The 13,504-nt window shown below is 42.7% G+C and overlaps 1 protein-coding gene across 1 annotated transcript; it reads left to right on the top strand.

Moving 5' to 3' along the window:
- Positions 1–1,669: 1,669 nt before the first annotated feature.
- On the top strand, positions 1,670–4,079 carry LOC137345714 (probable G-protein coupled receptor 139). The gene is made up of 2 exons (XM_068008978.1): positions 1,670–1,715; positions 3,160–4,079. The coding sequence occupies exons 1-2, from the start codon at positions 1,670–1,672 to the stop codon at positions 4,077–4,079; spliced, it is 966 nt and encodes a 321-aa protein (XP_067865079.1).
- Positions 4,080–13,504: the final 9,425 nt, after the last annotated feature.

Genomic DNA, 13,504 nt, shown 5'->3' with positions numbered 1-13,504 from the left:
GCATCCTGATTCCACTGTTTGGCACGCAGGTCGTCCTGTGGATGCTTGCAGTCAAAGTCTGAAAAACCCATTCCAGTGGATAGTTGAAAAGGGCCTTCAGTAATTGGGGTGGCATCCTTCGGTTTACATGCATTTATATGAAATGATAGTATGTCTGCCTCGAGTCACATTGGTTGGCTTTTAGTCCAACTCAAGACGGCTCGCGTAAGCGATGACCAGAACACTGAGACTGAGTGTTGGATTGACGTACTTGACCCGGACAGGCGGGTATGATGTCCGACTTCGCCTACTTTAAAGGGGATGTGTGGCTTTTGCTTTTCTGTTTGTTTTAGTCCATCTAGAAGGCTTTCTGAAGCCTGAAGATAAACACCGCCAGGAATACAATGGCAATGCATATCATAGACTTTTCCTTCGTAAGTGGCTCAAAAGCTTAGACTCATTGCTAACATTTTCACTCAGTTGGAAGGTTATAGATTTAATCCATGTCTATAGATTTTGAGCGCATGAGCTAGGCTGACACATCAATGCAGTGCTGAAGGAGTGCTTCACCACCGGCATGCTCCGTATTTCAGATCAAATGTTAAACGGAGGCCCTTTCTGCCTGCTTGCAGGGACGTAGAATATTCTATGACAATATTGAATAAAGGCCAGGTGAGTTCTCTCCCAATGTTTATCCTTAACCCAACATCTAACAAATATAGCAACGGATTCCATTCCTCTCTCGAACAATTATCTGAGGCTGAGCCAGATTGTTTGCAACGTTGTGTCATATTTTGCTCCGACAACTTATTTAGACATCGGTACTCTCCCTGATTCCACCCCTGCTCAGCTCATCTGCGCTGAAAACTTCATCCATTCTTTAATTGCCTGCAGTCTTGATAATTCCAACGAATTCCTGGCTAGCCTCGCACATTCTACCCTCGTGCTGCCTATGTGCTAACTCGCACTAGGTCCCATTCGCCCATCACTCCTGGCCTCGCTGACCTTCGTATCCTCATGGCTAAGAAGCAATTAATTTTCACATTCCTCAATGGCCTCTCCCATCCCTGTCGGTGAAATCTCCTCAAAAGGTCCAACCTTCCAAGATACCTGCATTGCTATAATTCTGGCCTCTTCTCCATTCCCAATTTTATTTCCTGCACGATTGGCAGTCATGCCTTCAGCTGCCAAGGCCCTAAACTCTGGATTTCCCTCACTAAACCTCTCGTCCTCTCTTACACAGTTTTCACCTTTAAGTCACACCTTAAAACCTACTTCTTTAAGCCCGCTTTTGAATATCTGCCCGAACATCCACTTACATGGCTCGGTGTCAAATATTATCTGATAACACACCCCTGAAGAGCCTGGGACGTTTTAATCTGTTAAAAGCGCAGAACAAATACAGGTTGTTGGTTGTAGATATTATTTGGTTGTATTTGTTTTGCTGCCTGCCAGAGATTGCCGTGCACAAGTTGACTGCTGTGTCTGGCTCTTGAAAAAGTATTTCATTGGTTGTATAGCATCCTGTGACATTCAAACGTCATGAAAGGCGCTATTTAAATGCAAGTTCTTTCTTTCAAAATACATTTTCAGATCTTTAATGCTCCGATTTAACCCATTTCTGCACAGTGGTCTGTCACTGTGGCTGTGCGCATATATTTGATACAATAATTAATTACTTGCAGGGCACATGGCTCTGCCTTTTACCAAATCATTCTTCTCATTTCTACTCATCAGTAAAGTGATGGAAGGTGTCATCAACAGTGCCATCGAGCGGCACTTGCTTAGCAATAACCTGCTCAGTGACGCTCAGTTTGAGTTCCGCCAGGGCCACTCAGCTCCTGACCTCATTACACCCTTGGACCAAGCATGGACAAAAGAGCTGAACTCAAGAGGTGAGGTGAGAGTGACTGCCCTTGACATCAAGGCAGCATTTGACCGAGTATGGCATCAAGGAGCCCTAGCAAAACTGAGGTCATTGGGAATCACGGGGAAAACTCTCCACTGGCTGGAGTCATACCTAGGGCAAAGGAAAATGGTTGTGTTTGTTGGAGGTCAATCATCAAAGCTGCAGGACATCACTGCAGGAGTTCCTCAGGGTAGTGTCCTAGGCCCAACCATCTTCAGCTGCTTCATCAATGACCTTCCTTCAATCATAAGGTCAAAAGTGGGGATGTCCACTGATGATTGTATAGTGTTCAGCACCATTCGTGACTCCTCAGATACTTAAGCTGTTCATGTAGAAATGCAGCAAGAATTGAACAATATCTAGGCTTGGGCTGATAAGTGGCAAGTAACATTCATGCCACACAAGTGCCAGGCAATGACCATCTCCAACAAGAGAGAACCTAACCATCTCCCCTTGACATTCAATGGCATCACCATCACTGAATCCCCCACTATCAACATCCTAGGGGCTACCATTGACCAGAAGCTGAACTGGAGTAACCATATAAATACCGTGGCTGCAAGAGCAGGTCAGAGGCTAGGAATCCTGCGGCGAGTAACTCACCTCCTGACTCCCCAAAGCCTGTCCACTATCTACAAGGCACAAGTCAGGAGTGTGATGGAATACTCTCCACTTGCTTGGATGGGTGCAGTTCCAACAACACTCAAGAAGCTCGACACCATCCAGAACAAAGCAGCCCGCTTGATTGGCACCCCATCCACTCCCTCCATCGCCGATGCATAGTGGCAGCAGTGTGTACCATCTACAAGATGCACTGCAGCAACGCACGAAGACTCCTTAGACAGCACCTTCCAAACCTGCGACCTCTACCACATAGAAGGGCAAGGGCAGAAAATGATTGGAAACGCTTTCACCTGCAAGTTCCCCTCCAAGTCACACACCATCCTGACTTGGAACTATATCGCCATTCCTTCACTGTCGCTGGGTCAAAATCCTGGAACTCCCTTCCTAACAGCACTGTGGGTGCACCTACCCAACATGGACTGCAGCGGTTCAAGAAGGCAACTCACCACCACCTTCTCAAGGGAAATTAGGGATGGGCACTAAATGCTGGCCCGGCCAGCAAAGCCCACATCCCATGAATGAATAAAAAAAAATTCTGGCAATTGCTTATCTCCATTAAAGTCATTGTTGTCAAAGCAATCAGTCATCCTCCAGCATAGATTTGTTCTGTTTAATTAATAATTTTCCTGTTGTTTTGTGTCCGACAGCGAATCTGATGACGGCTGCGATCCTGTCCCAGGGAAAGTGCGGTCTCTCCAGGGGAATCACTCGTTACATGGTGGCGATGGCAATCTCAGACCTCCTGGTGATGATCTTTCATGTACTGCTGGATCAAATCTTTACTTACCATTTCCCCTATTCATTCACGTCACTCACTGCAATCTGCCCTTCTTGCGCCTACCTGAGAATCGTTACTCTGGATTACTCCGTCTGGTTAACAGTGTCGTTCACCTTTGACCGTTTCATCAGCATTTGCTGTCAGAAGTTGAGACTCAGATATTGCACGGAGAGAACTGCAGCTGTGGTTATTGTGTCCATGTGTGTGCTGAGTTGTTTAAAGTACATCCCCTTCCACTTCATGTATGAGCCCCAGTTTATTAGTAACAATGTACATTGGGGCTGCCGGACTAAAGTAATCTTCTTTACTTCTGCAGGGTGGGTGACTTTCTCCTGGATTTGCAGTCTGTCTCTCTCATTCCTCCCGTTCTTTCTCATCTTGCTGCTCAATGGTCTCACGGTCAGGCACATCCTAGCTGCCAGTCGGGTCCGCAGGGGCCTGAAGGGACTGGGCAGTGGACAGAACCAGATTGATAGTGAGATGGAGAATCGGCAGAAATCCATCATCTTACTCTTCGCTGTGTCCAGCAGTTATATACTGTTGTGGATGACGCAAACCGTCACTTTTATTTGCACTCGAATCACAGTCAACGGTTTGGACCAGAATCACACAAGCCCCAAGTACATCGCCAATGAAGTTGGCCGTCTGCTCATGCTCATGAGCTCCTGTGTAAACACATGTATATATGGATTGACCCAGAGCAAGTTCAGAGAGGAGGTGAAGAAGGCGGTTAAATACCTGTTAACTCGAGTTACTAAATTAATGAAATTAAAGCTACAGTCCGGCTAGAGTTCATATCCTAGTATAACTGGACCATTCTCTCTTTTCCTTCCTTCCTTCACTACACCATCTGGTTCCTTCACTGCTAAGTTCATTTCTTGAATAGTGTCCTGACTGTGTTTTGTAATAAATATAAACGTTAATCGATGCAATGAGTAATCTTTACGCTCAATGTACGCTAGTGTAAGGGAACGGTGAGACCGACAGATGTCACAGGTTACTGCTTATTTACTGTTTCTGTGAATCTAAACGGACACATGATGTCGCAAGTGACCCCTGAATCATGGGATTATAAACATATATGGCAGGGAAACAGCCAATCCATGTCATCGTTCATGGTGCACTCGAGCTTCTCCCATTTTTCCACATCTAAAACTGTCCTGGTAGCCCTCTAAACCCTTCTGCTTCACATGTTTTTCTAGCGTCCCTTGAAATGCATCCATACTATTTAGTTCAATCACTCGCTGTCGTAGCAAGTTGCACAATCTCACCACTCTTTAGGTAAAGAGGTTTTTTTTCGGAATTCCCTATTGGATTTCTTGGTGACTATCCTATATTAATGGCCTCTAGTTTGCTCTTCCCCACAAGTGGAAACATTCTCTCTGCATCAACTCTATCAAAGCCTTTCATAATTTTAAAGACCCTTCTCAGGTCACACCTCAGACTTCTTGTTTCAAAAGAAAAGAGAACCAGCCTGTTCATCCATCCCTGATATGATTATCCACACATTTCTGGTATCATCCTTGCAAATCTTCTCTGCACCCTCTCCAGTGCCTCCATATCCTTCTTGTAATATGACAACCAGAACTGAACGCAATTCTCTAACTGCGGTCTGATCAAGGTTCATCACAGGTTTAGCATAACTCCCCTACTTTTCACACTATCCCTCGAGAAATAAAGCCTAGTGCTTGGTTTGCTGTTTTACCGCCTTGTGAACCTGTGGCACAACTTTTAGCTGGTGGTGTATTTGGATTCCAAGATCCCTATGTTCCTCTACTTCACCCAGACTCGCAACCTCCAAGTGACCTCCATATTCTTCCAAACAATGTCTTACCTCACATTTTTCTACGTTGAACTTCCTATGCCAATTATTTGCTCATTGTGCAGGTGCTGGTGCTAGATATATTTTAATGACCTCGACTTGTGTACAGAACACATTTGCAAACTTGCAGATGACAGAAATTTCGAAGTATTGTAAACTGTGAGTAGGATAGTGATAGAACTCATGAGGGTATGGACAGGCTGACAGTATGGATGGACATATGGCAGTTGAAGGTTAATGCAGAGAAGTGTGGAGTGATGCACAGCGGGAGAGAGAATAAGGAAAGGCAATATAAAATCAAGGGCACAATTTAGTGATTTAGAGCCTATGAAATGGATAATGCATATCCCGCATTGCAGATATGTACATCAGCGTGGAAACTTCAAAATCATGCGTTTGGATCTTAGAGGTGACTCGACTGGATGTCTAGAACCAGAGGACATCAATTTAAGGTGCCTTATGAAAGAACCAGCCGTGACATGAGGAAAAACATTTTCATGTGGACAGCGGTTAGGTTCTGGAATTCACTACCTGGGACTGTGGAGGGAGCAGATGCTATCGCAACTTTCAAAAGGTTATTGAATGGACCTTAAAGAGAAATAAATTGCAGGCAATGGGGGAAAGGGCGTGGCAATGCGACTAGCAGAGTGACACTTCCATAGAGCTGGCATGGAGACGATGGGTGGAATGGGCTCATCTGTGCTGTAACCATTCAATTATTCTATGATTATATGATTCTAAGTGGAAGTTGGTGGTCTTGTTGATTGAGTGGATATGAATTCATCAGGCTCAGGTAGTACAAGTTTACAATTGGTTTGATTTAGCCTCACACAGTAAACAGGGAGAGTGACAAAGAAACCGAAAGGGAACAGAGTTTGTTGGTGGACCAAAGACAATGACTTCGTGCTTCTAATCATTTAATGGGAGCGAATATCTACACATCCAATACTGGAAGTTGGGTAAGCTGGGTGATAAAGCAAAATCAATGGAGGGGTACAGAGAGGTGTAGGTGAGGCAGAGCTGGCTGCCCTTGGCCTACATTTGGAACCAGACGTTACCTTTTGACGTCGCTGAAGGGCAGCATGCAGATGAGAAATACGAGGTGGCTGGTGTAGACATTCAACGGCATTACCAGCTCAGGTTGGATGAACTGTGTGGTGCAATACAGGTGAAGAGCATTGCACATCCTCACAGACGATGTGAGGATTCACCTGCTCAATTGCTCACATTTCTAGGATCAACATATCATGTCATTTTGTTGCTGACACCCTCACACATTGGAAGCAAAAGTGTTCCTGATCAGTTGCTGACGTCCTCACACGTACAGACTGGTTGAAATCTTTCCGTTGTGTATCTGCCATGTTTACTCATGTGGACTGAAGGAATTCGTCCAAATGTGGATTTATCGTCACTCATGAGGTCCAAGTGGAATCTAACTATTGCGAATATGATAACTTCATTCATAGAGACCAAAGGGTACCTTACTATTGTCTTCAAAATATCATCATTCACCAGGAGCAAAGAGGATATTTCCATTGTGTTCATGTTAAATTTACTCATAGGGGTCAGAAGGAAACTTCCTGCTATGTAGATGGTATCTAGCATCATAAGCATCTTAACCCATGGGAATTAAAAGACGTCTTCCCATTTTGCACCTGATATCTTCATTCAGAAGTAAAACAGGAACCATCCTCACTTTGTCAAGCACAGATGACAATTTTCTAGGGCTGCGTTTTCCTCTTAAAAATGAACAACATACAAACATTGTACAGTTTAAGTAATTACAAAACAATCTACCAATAACATATTTAGACTCTAATCGGCTGCCCTGGAAACGAATATTTTAAACCTGACAAAAGATAGACCAATGCAGTTGCTAAATCGCGAGATGCTGGGAAATGTTGATGAGCAGAGAGGTTAGATGTTAAGTACAGAAGTCACTAGTCACTAGTGGACTGGTATAAAATAATTGAAAAGCACAATGAAGTGTTTGCCTTTATCTCAAGAGGGAAGAATACAAAAGCTGGCAGTTACATTACAGCAGTAAAACTATGCAGTCAGACTCCATCTGGTGAATTGCATCCAGTTCTGTCACCACAGACCAGGAAGGATATACTGGTAGGGAGTAGATGTGCAGCACTGATGGCATGAATAATACCATGGCTTAAATAATTCAATTATGAAGACCAAGAATTATGCACAATTACGCTTATAGTTCCTTTTATTGTATTAAAGGATGGGCTAGTTGTGGTGTTTAAGATGATTGAAGAATTTGATAGGTTAGACAGAGAAAGCAATTCCTCTGGTAGGACAGCCCAGAACAAAGAAGCATAACATTAAAATTAGAGCTAAGGTAATTCCAGGTACAGATCAGGCAGGATCTAATTGAATACTGGAACAGGACGACATAGAATGGTGAAATGCGCATAAGCATGGCATGGGGAGGTCATCGAAGAGAAATGAAAACTGAAGAACTTTGGGAGGATTAAAATGGAAATACAGTGAACTATAACTGGCACTGTTTTGAGAAGTGAGGTTCTGCAGAGATACCTTGGCCTGCAGCAATCCTTCGAGCTGGCCCAGCAAGTTGATAAGTTTGTCCAAATAGCATATGGCTTAATTAGGCTTATAAAGTTAGGCATCGGATATAAAGCGCAGAGTGTATGCTAGAATTTTATAAATCGGTGTTTGGGCCTCAGACGGACTGTTGTGGGCTGTTGAAGGAACCGCACTTCAGGCAAGATATTAAGATCTTAGAACGAGTAAAGGATGTTACTAGGGACGAGGGACTTCAATTATGAGGAGAAGATGGAAACGTTAGGGCTATTTACCATGGAACAGAAAAGGTCAATGAGTTGCTTAATAAATAACGATCGCTTTTGCTACAGCAGATCGAGAAGGGTTGCTCCTGCTGGTGAGTTGGTCAACAACTAGTGGTCATCGGTTTAAAATCAGAGGCAAAATGTCTGGAAGAAGATGAGGATTTTTTTATTCACCGGGAGAGTTGTCGGGGTCTGAAATTCACTAACTGTAAAAGTGGTGGAATGTGATTCCACAAACAATTTTAAAAGGGAGTTAGACATGAACTTGAGGATCTGGATGTTACAGGGTTATGGAGAAAAGAACTGGTTTCGTGGCGTAAGCACAACTACTTAAAAAAAAGCACAGGTGCGAAGGGTCAAATGACCTCCTGTTGTGCTGTAGGCTTCTATTCATTCAATAATTCTAAAATCTAGTCATTTGCATTTAGCATTTAACTTAACTTGAACATTAAATTGTAGGTTCTTTCAGTCTTAGTGAGTGGTAAACATGCTGCCTGCGAGTGTCAGCTGCACAATTAGATAATTAGATAGCTACTTAGAATTGGTTTCCACGTCAGCAGGACCTGACTCAGGTCTCTGAAATTCCAACCAGTACAGATACAGGAGGTTTTGCCAACGCACAAAGTTGTGCCCAACTGAGTCCTGAGCTACAGAGTGCCTAACTCGGGTATTTAGAAAGTGTTGTAATTTGGTGCAGTGAGGGAGGAGGTGCTGTTTTGGTCTTTTACAGAATACGCACTGATACAATAGAAGGAGCCAGTGACCTGAGATCTGAAGCCCAGAGGCATTAGTTAGGTGAGCAGTTCGGTGATTGGTTGGTGAGTTTTATTTATTTTCCATTTCTCAACTGGGGCAGCAGTTTAAACTGGTACTGGAGTGATATAATGTATTAAACTTGTATGTTAACTAGATAAACTACGTAATATAAGTGCAAATTATAAGTGATATGTCTAAACCTGAAAGCTATTTCGTTAAATAAAACACAATAGAGATGGCAGGACAGGTGATGCGTTGTAGCTGTAGCATGTGGATGTTGGTGGACACCAATGTGATCTACAGCAGCCAAATCTGCAGTAAGTGTTTGCAGCTTGAAGAACTTCAGCTCAGATTTGATGAGCTGGATTCCGAGATTTGGACACCACGATGCATCAGGGAGGTGGAAATTTAACAGGGCACTTTTTTCTAGGAGGCAGTCTGTGATCTGTGCTCAGGGACAGGAGGGCATGACTACGATAGAGGCATATCTGGCAGATCAGGCCAGAGGTAGCAATGGAGGAGTCTCAACTCTTTTTCTGATTCGTTTGTGGGATGTGGGCGTCACAGGCTAGGACAGTATTGATTGCCCATCCCTAAGAGATAGGTGAACACCATTCTGAAGGGATGGTCAAAGGCCTCACCTGATCAAAAATAAGTCAGTTTCAGATCACCATATTTGCAGTAGCAGAGATGGGTGCCTCGTGGCATCCAGTGTGGTAACGCCCTTGCACTTGTCAAACAGGTTAGAGGTTATTGCAGCTTGTCTGGACGAGAGCAGGAACTGGAGGGATGATGAGCCAACTGACCACAACACCATATTGTAGGGGACCATTAAGGTGGGGGTGGGAGGAATAAGGAATGTTGTGGTAGTCTGGGAAAGTATAGTTAGGGGGATAGATACTATTCTCTGCAGCCAAGAGCGTAAGTCTTGAAGGCTGTGTTGCCTTCCTGGTGCCAGGGTTAAGGACAGCTGCTTGGTCTGAAGAGGAACTTGGAGTGGGAGGGGAAGCATCCAGTTTTGTGGTGCATGTGTTATACCAATGCCATAGGTCGGAATATAAAAGAATTTCTGCAGGGAATATAAGCAGCTCGGGCTTAATAAAAAAGTGGAACCACAAAGGTAATAATCTCTGAAATACTACCAGAGTCACGAGCAAATGTGGATTGGGTAAATAAGACCAAAGAGTTGAATGCATGATTCAGAGATTGGTGTGGGAGAAATGGGTTTCAATTCATGGTGCACTGGCACCAGTACGGGGAGAAGAGGGAGATGTACTTTTGGAATGTCCTTCACCTGAACTGCAATGGGACCAGTGGCCTGGTGAATCATATAACTAGGGCTGTAGAGAGGGCTTTAAACTAAATAGTGGGGGAGTGTAAGGATTCAGGTAAGGGGAAATTTAGAAAGTTAACATAATAGGACAAGGCAATAGTGCAGGGTAGCGATACGGGTAATGATAATCATAGTGTGATAGAAAAGGACAGAATGTACAAACATAAGAGTGCACCAGCAGATAAGGTCAGAATAGGGAAAAATGATAAAAAAGGGAGCATTAAAGGCTCTTTATCTGAATGCATGCCACATTAGTAATAAGATGTATGAATTCGTAGCACAAATAGAAATTAGTGGGTGTGATATGATAGCAATTACAGAGACGTAGTTGTAAGGTGACCAAGGCTGGAAAATAAATATTCAAGAGTATTTGATATTTAGGAAGGGTTGGAGGAAAGGAAAAGGAGGTGGGGTAGCTCTGTTAATAAAAGATGAGATCAGTACAATCGTGAGAAATGATCTTGTCTTGGAAGATCAAGATGTAGAATCAGTTTGGGCAGATATAAGAAAGAACAAAGGGAAGAAGTCACCGGTGGAAGTATTTTATAGACTCCCTAACAGTAGCTACACTGTAGGACAAGGTACAAATCAAGAAAAAATGGGGATTGTAGGAAAGGCAGTGAAACAATCATGAGCGATTTCAATCTGCATTTATATTGGACTAATCAAATTAGAAAAGGTAGCCAGGAGGATGAGTTCAAAGAGTTTATTAAAGACAGTTTTTAAGAACAATACATTCCGGAATCAACCCAGGCTATTTTTGACTTGGTAATGTTTGTAATGAATCAGGATTAATAAAAGACCTCATAGTAAAGGAGCCTCCAGACAAAAGTGATCATAATATGGTAGAATTTCACATTCAGTTTGAGGATTAGGAAGGCAAATGGAATGCTGGCATTTATTGGAAGTGGGAAGGAGTATAGAAGTGGGAACTGTACAGGGCATTGGTGAGACACACCAAGAGTGCTGCATGCAGTTTTGCTCTCCTTACTTATGAGGGAAATACTTACATTGGAAACAGTTCAGAGAAGGTTAATTCGGCTGATTCCTTGGATGAAGGGGTTGTCTTATGAGTAAATATTGAGCAGATTGGGCCTATACTCATTGACGTTTAGAAGAATGAGAGGTGATCGTATTGAAACATATAAAATTCTGAAGGGGCTTGACGGAGTTGCTGAAAGCAGTTTTCCCCTTGTCAGGAATCTAAAATCTGGGGGCACAGTTTCTAAATAAGGGAACTCCCTTTAAGATGGAGATGAGGAGGAGTTTCCTCTCTCAGAGGATCGTTAATCTTTGGAATTCTCTTCCCCCATACAGCAGTGTAGGCTTGGTCATTGAATGTTGAAGACTGGGTTAGACCGATTTTTGACCCACAAGGGAGTCAAGGGTTATGCGGGCAGGCTGGAAAGTGGAGTTAAGGCCACGATCAGATCAGCCATGACCTTATTAAATGGCGGAACAGGCTCGAGGGGCCGAATGGCCTGCTGCTGCTCCTATTTCTGATGTTCTTACCAACATCCTCCTGGTGCTGAGTAACTACATTTTGTTCCTCTCTTTGTAAATACGATCTAAATATACCTAATATCACCTGTGGGTATCTAATGTTCACCGCTTTGAAACTTCAGGATGGAAAATGCCAATGTGTAATTTTCGTTCAACGTGTTTTAATTTTTTTTAACCAGTTTACATATATTGTAAATCTGTCTTCAGAATTGATCGTAACTGGAGTAAAACTAACATTAAATGAATTACCCGTACCACTGGAACGCTAAGCAAATGTGAATCCAAATTAGAACGCATTTATGGGATTTTAAAATTTTAATTCAAGATATTTTCCGTGCAATTCTATTTGATGCCATTTACCTGTTTACTGTGTCGGAGGTCTTTCTATCAGGACGTGAGCATCGTTCCAACAGATAGATAAACACATTCCGTCATTCAGAATAGAATAGTGATAAACTTGGTCAAAAATGTTGGCCGATGAAAAGAGGAAAAGTGATTCTACTGCTTCATTATCAACATAACGACGGATAAGACTGAATGATGAATGATGACAGTTATTGTTTTGGGACAGGGGGAATCTCGCTTGACAATGGAAAAATGAGCTGCTGTGCATACAGGGACAAACGCCAAAATTTGACGTCAATAATCAACGCTTTAGTTTAAAATCTAACGATACTAGCTTGTTGAAATATCAAACTCTATTATAACAGGAACCTAATAATCAAATTGAGCACAGTGGGAATGTGTTGGTACGTAAAGAAGCCAACGAGGGCACGAGTAGCGCTGCCTCACCAAAACCAATTCAGCCGATTAGGAATTAGTGAAGAACTTTCATGTGGCTGATTAATTTGAGTTTAAAATAACTTCCTCAATTTTGAGAAACAGAGGGTTAAGTCCAATGGTTCTGTAGTTGAAAGGTAGTAACGATTGACATTCTTGGTGATAGAATGTTGAAAAACAGCTGTTTCAGGAAAAGGAAAGGAGTAATAAATGCAACGGTGAAGATATCGACAGAACACCACGTCTCAGATCAACAAAGCTTGCTTATTTGTGACAGTATTAACTTTAAAATGAAACTAACAAACTTCACATTTCTGGGGAAACTGGTTGGAACCAGATCAGACACAGAGTCATTTGACCAAAACCACATGATTGGTGCCATCCAAGCAAAGCAGTGCATTTCTCTAGAGTCTCCTCAGCTCTGCTCACGACAGTCATAATGGCATGGTTCTACCAAAATTACCTTTAGCTGAGCCCTTCAGTGGCAATCCTGTGCACTATATATATGGGTCTGATAATCAGTTACCTTAAGTAACAGAAATAACTGCCGCACTTGTATATGCCAAATGCCAGCTCCCAGAATTAACTTTCTCTGTCTCTCTGTCTCTCTCTGTCTCTCTGCAGACTGTCTGACAAAACTCCTGCATCGTGGAAGAAAGGAGCTGGAGAACTACTTGAGGAAGCTCGGAGCTTTGAAGAACTTTGAGGCTGTAATTGGTGCCATATATGCTGTGTGTGATGCCCAGTAAATCCGTGAGTCCTATCTTTGTTGCATCTGACAGATATATCTATATCTATCGATCGATATATATATATATATATAAAACTATGATTTTTCTGTTAATTCATGTTTAAATTACTGTGCTTTTGATTTGATTGCTAAAGTAAAAATTGTCAAAGTGAAATCACACCCATTGTTTTTTATTGGGGCCATTCGATAAATTCTGTTACTTTGGTTGGTTGATTGCCACGGGGATCATAACACTGGGGACAGAAACATTTCTTCAGTGCTCAGGGGTCGCACTGAATGAGTACAAAAACAATCCTTCAATACTCAGAAGCCACACTGACTGGGTACAGAAACACTCCTTCAGTACTCAGAGTGCACAGTGACTGGGGCCAGAAACATTCATTCAATACTCAGATGGTACTGGATAAAGAAACACTCCTTCAGTATGCAGAAGGAAATGTGTAGAGA

Source organism: Heterodontus francisci, chromosome 29 (genome assembly GCF_036365525.1).
Source record: "Heterodontus francisci isolate sHetFra1 chromosome 29, sHetFra1.hap1, whole genome shotgun sequence".
Classification (NCBI taxonomy): Eukaryota; Metazoa; Chordata; class Chondrichthyes; order Heterodontiformes; family Heterodontidae; genus Heterodontus; species Heterodontus francisci.
The sequence above is the reverse complement of the archived record's forward strand: the minus strand, read 5'-3'. Positions and strand labels throughout refer to the sequence as shown.

Bases quoted from the DNA above. Each gene is read 5' to 3' on its own strand.
- LOC137345714 (XM_068008978.1), top strand. From the start codon at position 1,670: ATGGCTCTGCCTTTTACCAAATCATTCTTCTCATTTCTACTCATCA. The intron at 1,716-3,159 runs GTAAAGTGATGG...TGTGTCCGACAG, and splicing joins CTTCTCATTTCTACTCATCA to CGAATCTGATGACGGCTGCG.